Here is a 16,498-nt window from a genome sequence, read left to right as displayed (position 1 = left end):
GCAAATTAAACCAATTATGTAGGGTGATGAAGCATGTACATGGTATACATACATTTGAACAAACGAATGATATTGGTTAAAGTTAGCATTATCATGATAAATCGTTTCATGTCTTATATACATTATTTTATAAACAATAAAAAGGGTACGGCTAGTACCACCCTACTAATTATTTTATTCACCTTACATGTTTCTGATTTATTGAAACACTAAAGTACCATAATATAAAATTACAATAATAAAGGACATGTTGTAGTAAAAATGGAATTGCATAGAGAATAGATGGGAGAATTGTGTGTGTTCTATTATTGATAATAGGAGCCCTTTATATAAGGATTTACAAAGTACATAATCTTGTCATACAAGGAAATAGAATCCGAATATAATTAGGAAATCTAGGACCTTCTCTCATATTACAACTCTAGAACTAAACCCTAGTTTGAAGAGGCACAGTCAATGTCGATATCCTTCAACACTCCCCCTTGTGCCGCTCAAACTTGGTGATGACGCTTTGATCGTTGCCTCGTTAAAAACCTTGCCAGGTAACAAAAACCACTTGGGACAAAACTAACCCTGGTCGAAGGACAAAAAGAGCACAACACGTCCTTCACTCTTCGAGATCGATCATGTAGACTTCATTCCTTCCCCTGATGTCGACATCTCCCCCTGATAGCTAGCTACAATCATGGGAGTTCGGATAATTTTCTCAATCCGAGACTCTTCACATGTTTCTCAAACGTGGATTTAGGTAACGACTTAGTGAATAAGTCCGCTACATTATCCTCTAATCGGATTTGATTCACTTCAATCTTTAGAAGTGATTGTTGTTGCTGATTGTAAAAGATCTTAGGCGATATATGCTTGGTGTTGTCACCCTTGATGAAACCTAACTTCATTTGCTCAATACAAGCTGCATATATTATCCTCATAAATGCATGTAGCACTACAAGAATTTACCCTTTTAGTCACAAAATTATAGGTGACAAACCTTAAATTTGTGACCTATTTTAAGAATGGGTCACAAAATTTCTAATTTCGTCACCCATACTTTCGTCCTTCAGTCCAACAATGCTCCTCAATTATTGTGACGGAGGGCCTAAAGTTAGTGTCGAAAACTTTCGACACTAATTTGAGTTTTTTTTTTTTTTTTAGACCAGTCCCATCCTCCTAAAAGCCAGAACGCGGGAAAGAAAAAGAGAAAAGAGCCAAAACCTTTTTGCATAAAACTTTTGGGCCTAAGAGGGAAATTTACCGCCATTCGGACCAGCGAAAACGCTGCGTTTCAATAAAAAAAGAGTAAATTGTCTTGGAATCTCCGCGTATTATCTGCTCGCTTATTAAAGGAGAAAAAAGAAGAAAGTAAATTGGAACCCAGAAAGCGTGAGATTGATCTCAGCCATAAACCTTTTCACCCTCCATCTCCATTACTTTCAACTCATAATCTCAAATTCCAGGTTAGTAACTTTCAACCCATAAACTCTAAATCTCAATTTCTCTCCTATGTGTGAACTATATGTGAAATTTTCCTTATATTTGTTAATGGGGTCTTCAATTTTCGTTAATGGCATTGAGAAATCAATTTTGCGGTAAGCTAGCCTTCAAAAAGTTTCTTAAATTAAACTATTTGTAGATCTTAGTTGTTGTTGTTGTGAAGTTGTTGTTATTGGTATTTGAGAAGTTCGACTTTCTATATACTCTATAGCTGAATGGGGGCTTTTCTCGACTTGTAATTTTGCTTCTTTGCTTGAGTTGAACACACAGAGAGAGAGAGAGGTGGATCTCTTCATCAGGAGAATGGTCTGAGATAGAGGAAGAACAAGGGGCCGGAAGAGGAGGACGAAGATGTATATGGGTAATATCTGGCTAATTGTTTTTCAATTCGTGTTTTTTTTTTACCAGTTTTTCCTAACCGATGATTAAAGGGTTGGCTTTTGTGGATTTGTGGTTTAATTCACAATTTCTTTCAGGTATTCGGATACTCTAGAATGGTGCTTTAATCGATTTCCCAAGCTTGCAACTTTGTGCTTTAGCACCATTTTGGCTTCTCATTAGTCACAAACACTTTGCAACTGGATTGAGCTTTGCAGAAAACATAAGGAGACGAACAAGATTCCAGCAGCTTAAGGGCTTCATCCATCTCAGGTATTTAGATTTAGGGCACACCATGAATTTTAATTCAATCCCAATTTAAAACCCAATAGCTCATTTGATTTGGGACTGCAAAATCCGATTCAAGCTTACATTTTTACTGATTAAGAAATTTGGATCATATTTAATTTTTTATTGTTTCATGGAAATTGCGGGAAGAATTGTTAGAAATGCTTATATGATTGCTCAATAGCTAAAGTATTGTAATTTAGGGCTCAGTTTTACTTTCTCAAATTTCAAAATTTCGGTGCTTTAGTTTTTGTAATTGTTTGATTGAGTGATTACTAGTGCTATCTGTAACCAAAATTGGTTGCATTTGAATGCAATTTGGAATTTGATGTGGCTTATATTTGTCTTTGAAATAGGTTCCCCAGTTCTTGGTGTGGGTTTCACTGGTTCTTTGTTTACCTCGCGTCCAAAGCTCGGCCACCACAGGTACTTATTTGTTATCTTGTGTGTGGTAGCTCTTCTTTTTGTTTACACATGTATATGGTTGGTTGGAGTGAGGGTAAGTCTTTCCTTGTTGCTTCATGGAAGTTACTGAGCACGGATTATTATAGCATGAGTGAGGGGAACCCCTTGTTAGTGTTCACTTTCTGTGCTTTTAGCGTTCTTACTATGGCAATGTATTTAGAACTTAGTCTATAATCTATTTGATAAAAAGTAGAGTAATTATTATTTGAAAGCATCAAGGTAATAACTAATAACAGTAAAAGCCAAACATGGGAGTGTGTCTACCTTTCATGATATAATCAAAGGCTGGAAACTGCATTTCAATGTATGTTATGTCTGATCAAATCCATTTGGTCAATGCCATTGTTTATATGTTTTTTTTTTTTTTGGTTACAATTATTTATATGTTTTTGTTTACTGGTTTTCAATATATGTTCAACACAACGTGCCTTTCATAGAAGTCTATGTTTATAAAAAGTAAGTGTGCTCTATAACTTCTATTATATTTCTATCTACATAAATCAAGCAATTAATAAGTATTAGGCACTTAGGTGTTAACGGTGAAGAGATATCGGCCTTTTAAGCAATTAATTGTAAAAGTCTCATTTCCATTTAGAACATTATATACTTTCAAGTGACAATAAGCACAAGTTATGTACTGTGGTGACATTTTAGCATTAAGAGAGGCAACTTGTTAGTGATATGTGTAGTCTCTATTCTTTACTTGGACTGTAATAGATATATTGATCTTGTTGTTGTATGCTCAAGCTGTCAAAAGTCAAAATTACAATTTTCTTTTGTTTTCCTTTTTTTTTGGTCTGATATCTTTTTGAGTTTAATTATGCATAGCTTTGTTAACAGACATGATTGTCTTGTAGGGGTAAATATGATATCTGGAATGCTCTTTTAGCTCTTCTTCCTCATCAGGTACGTCCTCGATCTATTGATTCATTCATTTGAGTGTACACTTTGGTTGGAGTGTTAGAACTGAGTGGAGATATAATTTAGATTTTAACTTATAATTATGTGGCACTTTCTAGTATTGCGCACAAGTAGTTGATTTTATTGTGAAGTTCTAAGTAGTTCATAATATATGCAGCTCATATTATGCATGTGAGTGTAGTTGCAATTAGTTTTTATTGAATCATTATCTATCAACAATATGCAGTAAATCTATTTCTCCCGTTTTCATTGCAGTTCTTGAATCATTATGTGTGGCTTTCCATTAGCTAGAAGGGGAAGTTACCAATTGTAAAATTTAGAAGGATCTGGTCACAATTTCAAGGTATGTTACATGGTTGTTATATGTTCCCTTTTTACCATTTTGTTTTTGTTTTAGATTGAATTATTAAGTAATATTCGAGATTGTTCTACAATCCCTTCTTATTATACTGTGAAATAGTACGTTGTTTTTTTTTTTGCACCCATTTAGAAACTTAAGAATTTAAATAAGTAGGCATGTAGTGATTGATCACAACTCTTTTCTTTTTCCCAAGTTACATATAGATTGTTCTTTTCTTGAACATTATTTTAGTTTTCCTGCTGCAATTATTATTATTCTTTTTTTTTGCATGTAACTTATAATTTTTTTCTGCAATTAGTTATCCTGCTGCAATTTTTTCTTTTGCATGTATACTTGTTAAATATAGGACTGAACATGGATAGAAAATGGATAAAAAAATCTGAACAAGTTGAGTGATGAGTACAAGCGCGGTGTTCAGTCATTTCTTGAAGTTTCAAGCAAGCATGTGGATGTTAAAGGCAGAACTAGATGTCCTTGCATCAAGTGCCTAAACCATGATCGTCAAACTATACCAGTTGTGAAGATACATTTGAGAAACTATGGCATATCTTCGAGTTATGACATCTGGACATCTCATGGAGAAACAGTGCAACAGCAATCACAAATTCTTTCTCCCCTAATGGCTGAACAGATTGTTGGAGCCAATGATGTTGTGCATGATATTTTGAATGATGCATTCCCACCTACTGACATGGATGATATAGCTCAAGATCTAGAGGAGGATGAGATACAAGGAGGCAATGAAGATGTGATGGATAATCATGGATCTAATGGGATGAGAAGCGATGCTGATCAGTATGAGAAACTAAGGGCTGAAGCTGAGCGAGAGTTTTTCCCTGGTTGTGATGGATTTTCAGTTTTAACTGCCATGGTTTTGTTCATGCATATCAAAGTCCTTAATCATTGGACTAACAAGTCTTTTGATATGTTTCTAGAGGTGATGAATCGAGTGTGTCCTAAGCCTAATAACATTCCCCCCTCATTTTATGTTGCGAACAAGATGTTGAAAGGTTTGGGCTTAGGTTATGAGAAGATAGATGCTTGCAAGTATGATTGTGCTCTGTTTTACAAAGAGCATCAGGATAAAGAGTTCTGTCCAGAATGTAGTGAACCAAGGTATAAATATAGAGGTTCTAATTTTGATCTGGGTAAAAAGAAGAAGATTCCTCAAAAATTTCTACGGTATTTCCCACTAAAACCGAGGTTGAAAAGACTATTTATGTCGAACGATACAGCTACTAATATGAGGTGGCATCATGATAAGCGAGCTGATGAAGAAGGCAAGATGAGGCATCCAGCTGACTCACCTGCTTGGAAAGATTTTGATGGTAGATATCCCGAGTTTTCTCAAGAGCCACGGAATGTAAGGTTAGGCCTTGCAACAGATGGGTTCAATCCATTTGGAAATATGAGCCTTTCCTATAGTATGTGGCCGGTCATAGTGGTTCCATATAATCTCCCACCTTGGATGTGTATGAAGAAACAGTTCTCGATGATGACTTTGTTGATTCCAGGGCCAGTAGCACCAGGCAAGGATCTTGATGTGTATCTATGCCCCTTAATTGATGAATTGAAAGAGTTGTGGGAGTTTGGTGTTCCAACTTATGATAAATCAACTAATTCTTTTTTCAACCTTCGAGCCGCTATATTGTGGACAATTAATGACTTTCCAGCGTATGGAAATTTGTCGGGTTGGAGCACGAAGGGATATATGGCATGCCCTGTTTGTAATGAGGATACATCATCTTATGGCTTGAGGAGTAAGATTTGTTTTATGGCACATCGGCGCAATTTGAGAAGTAATCATCCATGGCATAAAAACAAGGAGCTATTCAACAATGAATTTGAGTTGAGACCTCCTCCTAAACTACTTTCTGGTGATGACATCTTATGCCAAGTTAATCGCCTCAGACCTTATAAGCCTGGTAAACATGATGATAATCCTGATAAGAAAAGGAAGCGAGTAGACTTTGAACTTAACTGGACAAAGAAGAGTATCTTCTTTGAGTTGGAGTATTGGAGTAAGCTGAAAATTAGACATAACCTAGACGTAATGCACATTGAAAAAAACATATGTGACAGCGTTGTGGGCACATTATTAGGCATTGCTGGGAAAACCAAAGACACAGTCAAGGCAAGATTGGATTTACAAGACATGGGTATAAGAGATGATCTGCATATTGAAAAAGATGGGTCTGATTTTAAGAAGCATACTCCGTATTATACAGTAGTACCACAGCAACGTATGCCTTTTTGGCAATGGTTCAAAACTGTCAAATTTCCTGAGGGGTTTGCTTCTAATATTTATCGATGTGTTAAAGATGGAAAGATCTCCGGTCTCAAGACTCATGATTGTCATGTGTTGTTGCAAAGACTTCTTCCGGTGGTAATTCAACCTTACTTAAGTAGAGAGGTGTGTGATGCCATTATAGAGCTGTCAAGCTTTTTTCAACAGATTTGTGCAAAAACCTTAATTGTAGAAGATTTGAAAAGGTTGCAGACTGATATTGTGGTGATACTATGTAAACTTGAGCAAATCTTCCCACCTGCTTTTTTTGATGTTATGGTGCATTTGGCTGTGCATCTACCGCATGAGGCATTACTTGGTGGGCCAGTTCCTATGAGATGGATGTTTCCAATTGAGAGGTAAGTATCAATATATCTTTTTTTTTTTTAATCCTGAATATGATTACTTTTTTAATTAGTACATTATTAATAATATGTCATATCCTGTACTTTGTAGGAAGTTGGGAAATCTGAAGGATTATGTACGTAATAAAGCACATCCTGAAGGCTCCATCGCTGAAGGATATATTGCAGAAGAATCATTAACCTTTTGTTCCATGTATCTCAAAGATGTTGAGACAAGTTTATCACGACCAGAGCGGAACTATGATGGGGGTGAAACTAGTGCGACTCTCTCTGTTTTTTCTTGTAGTGCACATATGTTGCATGGCCGTAAAATAGCCCAGTGGTCAAAAAAAGACAAGGACACAGCTTTTTGGTACATATTGAATAACTGTGATGAAGTTGAACCCTTTAAAGTGTGAGTAACTTAACTATATTGTGTAGTAGAATGACTTACTGCACTCCCCTTTCTTATATTTAAGTTTGAACTTATTTTTATTGCTAAGTTGTCATTTTATTAGCTATTTGAATATCTAGAAAAGTAATCAGTTTATGAAAACAAATTTAGAAAGGGGTAGGGGCAGTATCTCTTAATGAAATGTTTGACTTGTTGATTATTACTTGTGATTTTTGTTTGTGTAGTGAGCATAAAGAAATATTGAAGAGAGAGAGTCATTTGGATTTAGAAGATAGACAGAGAAATTCTTTTCCTACATGGTTTAAGGCTCGTGTTAATGCATTGCATAAGGAAGGTTCAAGTGAAGTGAACGATGAGTTGTATGCATTGTCATTTGGTCCGGTTGATACTGTTAGTACATTTACAGGTTGTACTGTGAATGGGATCCGTTGGCACATCAAACAAATAGAAGAGACCAAATCTGTTCAGAACAGCGGGATTATGGTGCCAGGTTTACAAGGTGACAGGGCAAGTGGCTTTTACGGTTCTTTGGTCAGCGTTGTTAAAGTAAGCTTTATATGTGGCTATTCAGTTATTCTTTTCAAAGGTCAGTGATACAATACAAGTCCTAAGAAGAGAAAAAGAGAAGGCATTATTCGAGATTACCATCTCATATCTTTGAACACTGACATTCAATGGTATAGCGAGGATCCTTATGTCTTAGCAGCACAAGCAAAACAAATTTTTTATCTTGATGACCCTATGTTAGGTGGTGCTTGGAAAGTGATTCAGAAGATACAACATAGACACGTTTGGGATGTTCCTGAAAATGAAGAGGCATTCAATGTGGAATCAAACTACGATGATGATATAGACCAAGAAGATGAAGTTGGAACTGCAATGAATGTTCAAGAAAATATTGTGTATTCCAGTACACATTTACGTAGAGATGGTGTTCAACCTGAAACTGTCATCCTTTCCAACAAGGATATTGAACAAAGGATGTCCACAACTATTGATGATTTCATTGATGATGATTACATAGAGGAATTGCAATCTGAGGATGAGGAAAATAGTGTTCAGAGTGATGTTGATAGTGACTTAAATTAAGATGTTAAGGGAGGTTTAAACTTTTTGAATATTGTTGTATGACAAGTTCTACTTTTGTATTATATATGAGTTTCAGTCAAAATTTATGTTTTCGTTCTATTGTTGTCTTGTACATATTATCTTCTTCATTCTTTATTATGACTATTCAGTTTTGTATTATGAATTATTCTAACTTATTCTGATAATTTATTAATTTGTCTCAGGATGTTGAAACCGAAATCATTATTGATGAAGAAGATTGGGAATAAGCCATCTGCCAAAAATGTTACAACAGAGTTGCAACTAGAGCATCCCCCGCAACAACAGAAAAAGCAGCCACAACAATCAGGAAAGAGACTGCCACAACCAGTAAAGAGACTACCACAACAACCAGCAAAGAGACAGCCACAACAACTAGGAAAGAGGCAGCCACAACCACCATAGTTGCAACAACCTGAGCCATCACAGCAGCGATAACCACAACCACCATTACATTCTAGTGAAAGTAAGTTACTTGGATTGTGATAACAGTCATAACACCAATAACACATTTAATATAAATAAATCTACATAGCTTGTCTATGAGCCATGATTCATATTTTAGATATATGAATTGGACTATAGGTCTATATATTCATTGTATGATCTTCTGACTAAACTTTATTTTCTTAACAATACCACTAGGTGCTGATCATGACATGGCCTCTAAGGGGAAAAAGACACGTGGTGTTACAAAGGGGATAGGAACTCATGATATTGTCACTGCTTCTAATGAGAGGATTCTGATTCAGATGAATGACGATCAAAAGCTCCCAAATGGTGTCCAAGCTAATTCTAGGTTTGTTTCAGAAATTGGGTCTCAAACACGTTCCTTAGCCCCACTTCATGTCAAAACCTGGAAGGAGGTTACACTAGAAGTTAAAGACGAAATCAAAAAGGGGTTGTTGGTGAGTGATATAATTTACTTAACTTGAAATTGATTATAATGTTACATTTACAATTATTTTATTAGACTAAGCTCTTCTTGATTTACTGTAATTTGAGCATAAATTTGATGTCAATTTCAAAGAACCTGGCATTGCAAAATTTGTTGAAGACAAGATGAATAACACATTCAGATCATGGAAGGGAAAATTGCACAAGCACTTCAAAAAATATGCTGATGACATTGATTTTGCAAGGGCTCACCCCCCTACTGAGAAAGTGTTTGGTGACAGGGACATAAGTGATTGGGAGTGGTTGTGTGATAATTTGTACACGGATCAAGCGTATCAGGTATTAAAATGTACACTGATTTGTATTGTTGAAGTTGCTTGCATAGTGTATATTATTCAAATGTATTTTCTGTTAGGACCATATGCTTAAAAGTTCAAGAAGACTAACGTCAGGTGAATTTTAAGAATGAAATGATACTCTAATGATTGGTTCTTTTCACACACATGCAGAACCGTTGTAGGATCAATACTATTAATAGGAACAAGAAAATTTATAATCACTGTGGTGGTTCACGCCCTTTCACAAAACATATGGAAGCCGAAGAACAGGTAAATATCTGGTATTCTTTAAATTTAGTTGCTGAACTCCATTATTAGATATATCTGTCGAATTAATTTGTTTCATTTGCTGTGAAAACTTATCCATTAATTTGTTCAATTTTGGTGACATATAAAACAATAATATAGAAATATGATGAGGAGCTTCAGAACAAATGGCGGACTATTTTTGTGCAGTTCTTATTTACATACTAGACTTCTTCTCATATACCATTAATTATATTGGCTTTCAATTGCTTTATTATGGTCACATGTAGAAGGGTAAAAACGTGACCTTTATTGAGAATTGGAGTCTCATGCATCAACATAGAGGCAACAATGGTGGTGTTTGGATCAATGAAGAAGCAGAGAAGACAGGGGTAAGAGTTATATGTTATAGTTTTTGTATTGAAACACTAACATCATAGATTAAATATCTAATAAATTTTTCATTATATGTAGAAAAATTTGATTGTAGAGTTGATCAAAACCAAGCAACAGATGGCCGATTCTGAGGGTACCCCACTTGAAGATGTTATAGTGCCTATCCCAATGCAATTAGATATCTTGGCTAAAGAGCTCGAGACTATGAAGGGTAAGACCATTCGAGGTGTGGGTTATGGTCTTAGAAAAGACACATTCTGTCTTTCAGTCCCTGCATCCACTTCAAACCCAACAAATGCTCAACTTATGAGGTACATTGTTTTATTAGAAGAGCGACTTGCTTCGCTTGAGGGTGAGAGACAACCTTCTACACATGATGTGGATGAAGAGGGAGTCGAGAATGGTAATGTGGATGAGGAGAATGATGAGGATGTGGAGAATGATGAGGATGAGGATTTGGACGTGCTTTAGGTCTCGATATCCTCATTAGTTTTTTGCAAGTTATATTTTGGATGCACAAATGAAGGCATGATACTTTCAGATGCCTATAGATCCCTTAGTTTAGGGCTTTTGCAGGTTTTTAGGTCTTTGATATCCTTATTAGTTTTTGGCAGGATACATGTTGAATGTAAAATGATGCCTGGAGATGTCAAATGCATCTAGCACTTGATCTATAACTTTTCAAGTTACTTTGTAAAGTACTGGCTGATATAAGCATATCAATATATTTATGCTAGCATTGCTACGTATTACTAGCTTGTTATAGTAAAGTATTGCTAATTATAGCTATTGATTTAAAATTAATCTTCATACTATAAATTAGTCACAAAACGTCTGTTGGTCACCCAATCCCAAAACTAAAAATTAAAAAATTATAAATAGACACGAAATTAATTTGTCACTAAGCATATTGCATTTGGCGGGTAAAATGAATTTTGGTGCCAAATTTTAAAAATGATTTAAATAGTGACGAACTATTTTCGTCACCAATAAGTTGAAATTTGGCACAAAAATAAAAAAAATGATAAGATTTGAAAAGGAATGGGTGACAGAATATGAATGATTGGGTGACAAGCTTATTTCGTCACCTAAACTTATTTTGGTGACGAACTTAGCATTTCGTCACTCAAAAGAATAGGTCTCGCACTATAGGTGACGAAATTGGTGACGAACTTTTTTCGTCACTCATAATTTTGGGTGACGAAATTTTAAGAATGGGTGACAAAAGTGGTTTGTCACTCATTGGGTAAATTCTAGTAGTGTAGGTTCATCTGTGGTAGACTTCAAACTACAAGTTCCTCGAATATGTCTAATTACGAACCTTAGCCATATGCATTCACGCACAGCTTCATGTAGAGCAATAGTCTATGCATGATTTGAGAAGTAGCAACATTGTAGACCTCTAAGATATCGCGGTGCTTCCCATGGTAAAGACATAATCCATTTGGGAGTGACCTTTGTGAGGGTTAGAGAGATGCCCTACATCAGCAAACATCACCATCGTTTTGGTGTAAGGGAGGAGGATGACGCCGACCACCCTTAGTGGTGGCAGCTTTGCCGGTCATGGCGTCTTGGACGGTGCCTCTTGGGCTAATGAGATCCGTTCTCATTCTTCCGTCATTCTTTTCTCTCTATAGGGATAGAACAAGCCCATATCTATCGTACATTTTAAGTAAAGAAAGATTGTCTTTATACCAGTCCAATGACGTTGCGTTAGCGCGGGGCTATATCTAGCCAACAAGTTCGTAACAATTGAGGAATCCGGTCTTGTATTGTGATAAGTACAATAATGAGCATATTGCACTCAGGTAAGCACTTTTGCTATTAACACGTTTTCATCATCATCCCTGGGACGAAACGGATCCCTCTTAGGGCCAAGACTACGGACGACTATGGGAGTGCATCTTTGACTTTATAAAAATGCCTAAGCATTTATTAACACGGTATACAAGTTCTAAATCTAGACAAAACCGTGTTCTCCCAAGGTCCTTCCTCTCAAACTCGGATTTCAGGTGTTCAGCGGTATCCCTTAACTCTCATGGGTTCCAACATAAACCGCGACAATTGCAAATTCGGAACTTGTCATGGAAACGTGTAGGCATAGTTCATCGTATCCCTTCCCAATCAAGCAGTCACTTTAGTGAGCATTTCAACCTCGTTGCAAACGCGCTCCATGGTCTAGAGCCACTTGACTTGGGTAAATGAAGTTCATAAGAACCTTCATTATATTCCGTATCTAGATCCCCATAAAGATACGTAGTGACCACATTCATAAGCTGCATGTTCAGTTATTCTGAAACTACCAAATTGCCAAGGTAGTGGAGTGCAATGACATCCATTACGAGAGAATATGTCTTCTCGTAGTCGATTCCAGGGCGTTTTGTGAGAAGCCTTGCGCCATAAGGCGAGATTACCAACTCTTTTTCTCATCACGCTATCTAACGAAGACCTATTAATGTCAACAGGTTTCATGTTAGGAGGTGTTGGCATCTCAGGCCCAAAATCCTTCCTCTTCGTTAGTGAATCCAATTCAATCCAGATCGCATTTTCCATTTAGGCCAATTTTTTCTACGTTGGCATTCTTCAACGGAGTAACGTTCGATGTCATTAGTCTCAATAATTCCACGTCTTCATGTACACTAGTGTAATTTGTGGAGATCTCTATATTCTCAGGAATTGGTTCTAACATTGAGGAGTCCCCCAACGATGTCTCTTGGACATAACCACAATCCAAAATATTCTCATGAGACGGATTTTGAGTATCAATGATCAATGGATCAAGTTGTGCCAAACTCGCTCTCTTCGATCTTAGGGCGAGAATACATCGAACCTATGGGTCTTCTACGCTCTATAGCGAAACCCATGGCCAATGACGGCATTATGCCACCTTTGTGGCGTCACCATACGACCATCCATGGTAGTGGTGCCGTACCCATCTCCTCTGGGTGGCACCATGTCCTCTTGTGGGGACATCAATCCTTGCAGACATGTTTGCAGCAGGTATATGTGATCTCGTCACTTTTAGGGGATCAAGATGAGACATAGTGGAGACAGACCACGACAATTCCTGTCGTTCCTATTGAACATTGACGTTCTAATCTCCCCCTAACGACGGGAAGACTGTCTCATCAAAGTGACAATTCGCAAATCCAGCGAAAAAGAGATCGCCTGTCGAGGGTTTTACATAGTGAACTTATGGTTGGAGACTTATGTCCAACACAAATATATATATATATATATATATATATATATATATATATATATATATACATTCGTTGCAATGACTCATGTTGATGCGCTGTGGCGGCGCAATTGGCACATAAACCGCACACTCAAATATGCATAAGTACGAGATATTAGACTCGAACCCAGTCACTAGCTGTAACGCAAATAAATGTTGAATGGCTGCTATGAGTCGTAGACAAATTAGCATAACTGCATGCTATATTGTATAACCTAAGCGGAAATATTGGTGCGCATTACCAAAATCCAGGCTACCATCGTAGTCTTTTAATGGTGCCTTTTCCGCGAGACCAATTGGGTGTGTTCATGAGAATATGATACTTGATATCAATACCCAATAATATGCAATAGTCATCGAAAATTTTCGATGTAAACTCTCTAAGATTATCAAGTCAAATTGACTGAATGAGATGATCTGGGTAGTGAGTCGGTAGCCATATGTTCTGGGCTAGGAGTTCATTAAGTAAAAGAATAGACACTTTATTAATAGCCAATGATTACATCAAAGTTTCTTAACCAAAGTCTAATCCAAAATAAAAATCAAACTTAGACAAATCATAGTTACTCAATCCGTTTGGTAACTCCAATTAAATATGACCAGGGAAGTAGAGAGAGATGTCGGTGGAGCGAGGCTCTCTTAAGTACCACTAATCTCATTCACTTTCCTAGACATCATACTTCATTGGATGTGCCACTAGAGAAAGAGTTAAGACAAAATTGTCATTTATTGATTAAGGCATAATTGCCACTATATAATTCTTGGAAAAATAAAAGACTATACGAAGTCAAAATCTGCAGCATTTTGTCTTCATCGCCAGATTTAAAGTCTTTTTGAACTCGATGTCTTGATCACCATTGATCAAGTACTCCATAAAACATAATGTAGAGGATGCTCTATTGATTGAGGCGTATTGACGCAATATAAATGGTCCCTAGGACCATTGGCGTTGGAATAGTGTTACCAGGGCCAAAAGTGGCGCCATGGTGTCCAACCCCCAACCCTCAATGTCATGACTCCTTTGGTCATGTATTTGCCAACTTTGGCGATGACCTTCATGAGCATGTTGATCATATCAACCATGGTGACATCTTCTAGCCATTAAACGGTGCTCATGGTAGCCATCTTGAAGCCTACCATATTTTCCATTCACAAAGTTCGTGGCTGTGCCTTTTAACACATGCCATAGCTTCAATTAGCTGATGGAAATTTGTGTTCCGTCTTGCGTTTACATGAGACTGGAATAAATCAGAGGACCTCATAACATAGACAGGGAAGGTATTGAGGGTTTTCTCAATCAATTGTTCTTCTGTGATAGTTTTTCACAGGCATGCATCAATGTCTGATGCGGAGAGCTTCCGAACAATATTCCATAACTTTGTCAAAGTTAGAGAAGCGGAGATAATTCCATCATGCTTCTAAGTTCGTAAAATTGTGAATGTTGTTAAAACATTCACGAAGCGCTACCCAAAGGTTTATAGCGCTATCCTCATTCATGTACTCAAACTGGAGTGCCATCTCCATGTGGCGCTTCATCAGGGTAAGTGCCCTGGAATTATCTATCTCAGTTTGTGAGTCTTGAGCGGTTCCTTTAGAACAGGGCTCTTGGATTGTAGGCAATAAATATCCCGCGCCCGTAGAATCTAATGGAGTAAAATTAAGCTTGTTCAAGTTGATATCCAAAAAGGAGAAACAAGAACGGATTAGTTTCGGAGTCAATGCTTCCACGAAAACTAATATTAAGATTTCCGAGCCTTAATGCTACCAAGAAATCGATTTCCAAGAAATTTGGATTAGACTGAAACAATGATGTTTAATGTGGCCAAAAATAGATGCTTGCGGACGCTCTTAGTCCAAAGATTATGAACACTCTTAGTTCCTTGATTACGAATGCTCTTAGTTCGTTTAGCGTGAATCCCCACAATTCCGCTTATCAAATAATCGAACCCATGTTCGTATATGGAAAATCCTGCAGCAAATAAAGAAATTTAAAAGACATGAAAGCAGGAACTTTAATCTTTAAAACTTGTTGAAATTCAGAGCAGATTCGCTTCTAAACAGCTCCCACTTCAAATGGTGTACAGGTCTCAAAACGACTCCAATGGGGCTGAAATTTGGAGGTCAGATAGAAGAGACAGAGACGAACAACTTTTATGAAGAAAGAATTTTCATCTGAGGTCCCAATCAAGAAGTTTCTGGGCGTGCAAGCAGGCTGATCTGCACAGGAACGAGCGTGTTGCTATGTTGCAGGGGCAGCAGGCGGGCGACGATGCTGCAGGGGCACTATGTGGCACACGGGTGCGCAAGGGCTGCAGGAGTAGCGCACGGTATGGCTAGCAAGGGCTAGGACCTTACGGCAGCTTTTGGTGAAAGAAATTTAAGGTGTTAGGGTTTGTGGCAGCTTTTTGGTTTTTAGGGCTAGAGTTAGGGCTCGTGCTGATAACGTGTTGTAGTAAAAATGGAATTGCAGAGAGAATAGATGGGAGAATTGTGTGTGTTCTATTATTGATAATAGGAGCCCTTTATATAAGGATTTACAAAGTACATAATCTTGTCATACAAGGAAATAGAATCCAAATATAATTAGGAAATCTAGGACCTTCTCTTCTATTACAACTCTAGAACTAAACCCTAGTTTGAAGAGGCACAGTCAATGTCGATATCCTTCAACAGGACAATATCTTATTAAAAATTACAATTTATTTTTCTTATTACACCCTACAGACACGTACTTCTTAATGTCTTCATTTATCGTTAAACCCTAACGCTTTCTTTCTTCGCATTCATCATCTTCAATCATTCACATGTTATGCTACAAAAAAAAGAATTCGGGACGTGGAGGAAGTCAAATAGAAAAAAAATTCGAGTTAAACTCTACATTGAAAAATGATATTTTAGGTACTGTACGTAAATGGGTTAACTAAGTAAACTTGAAATTAAAGAAATATATGTAGGGAGAGAAGAGAATGTAGGGTGAACAAACTAGTTAATAGAGTGGCAATAGGGTGGCAATAGCCGCACCCCAATAAAAATTGAAAGAAAAAAATATCCAATTATCCAAACTCAAAACTAATTGGACATAAATATTTAGAGTTGACTATTGACTTTGTCTGTAGACAGATTCCAATTTCACGTGTATCATGAACTTTGGGGTTGTTAGGCCATCTCCAGTAATGGAGGACTATATTAGGTCCGGATCTAAATTTTAGCCCTCAAAATATAATTATTTAATAAATGGTCTCCAGCAACGCAGGGCAAATGTTAGCTATTTCTAATATTTTATTATTGTTTGATTAATTTTTTTTTTTTAAATTTATGATCTT

At 36.9% G+C, this 16,498-nt stretch overlaps 1 protein-coding gene and 1 long non-coding RNA gene across 3 annotated transcripts; both read left to right on the top strand.

Moving 5' to 3' along the window:
• Positions 1–1,943: 1,943 nt before the first annotated feature.
• On the top strand, positions 1,944–8,378 carry LOC121051077. Of its 2 annotated transcripts, XR_005805050.1 has the most exons (5): positions 1,944–2,142; positions 2,514–2,583; positions 3,480–3,528; positions 3,799–3,886; positions 8,243–8,378. It is a non-coding gene; the product is annotated as an uncharacterized LOC121051077 (long non-coding RNA). The 2 variants fall into 2 exon arrangements; XR_005805049.1 differs by lacking the exon at positions 1,944–2,142 and having other exon boundaries at positions 2,454–2,583.
• Positions 8,379–8,716: 338 nt separating this feature from the next.
• On the top strand, positions 8,717–10,405 carry LOC121049947. The gene is made up of 5 exons (XM_040508438.1): positions 8,717–8,965; positions 9,063–9,293; positions 9,464–9,562; positions 9,829–9,930; positions 10,013–10,405. The coding sequence occupies exons 1-5, from the start codon at positions 8,717–8,719 to the stop codon at positions 10,403–10,405; spliced, it is 1,074 nt and encodes a 357-aa protein (XP_040364372.1).
• The last annotated feature ends 6,093 nt before the right edge of the window (positions 10,406–16,498 follow it).

The sequence above is a fragment of the Rosa chinensis genome, chromosome 1 (genome assembly GCF_002994745.2).
Source record: "Rosa chinensis cultivar Old Blush chromosome 1, RchiOBHm-V2, whole genome shotgun sequence".
Taxonomy (NCBI): Eukaryota; Viridiplantae; Streptophyta; class Magnoliopsida; order Rosales; family Rosaceae; genus Rosa; species Rosa chinensis.
This window is presented reverse-complemented; position numbering and strand designations above follow the sequence as displayed.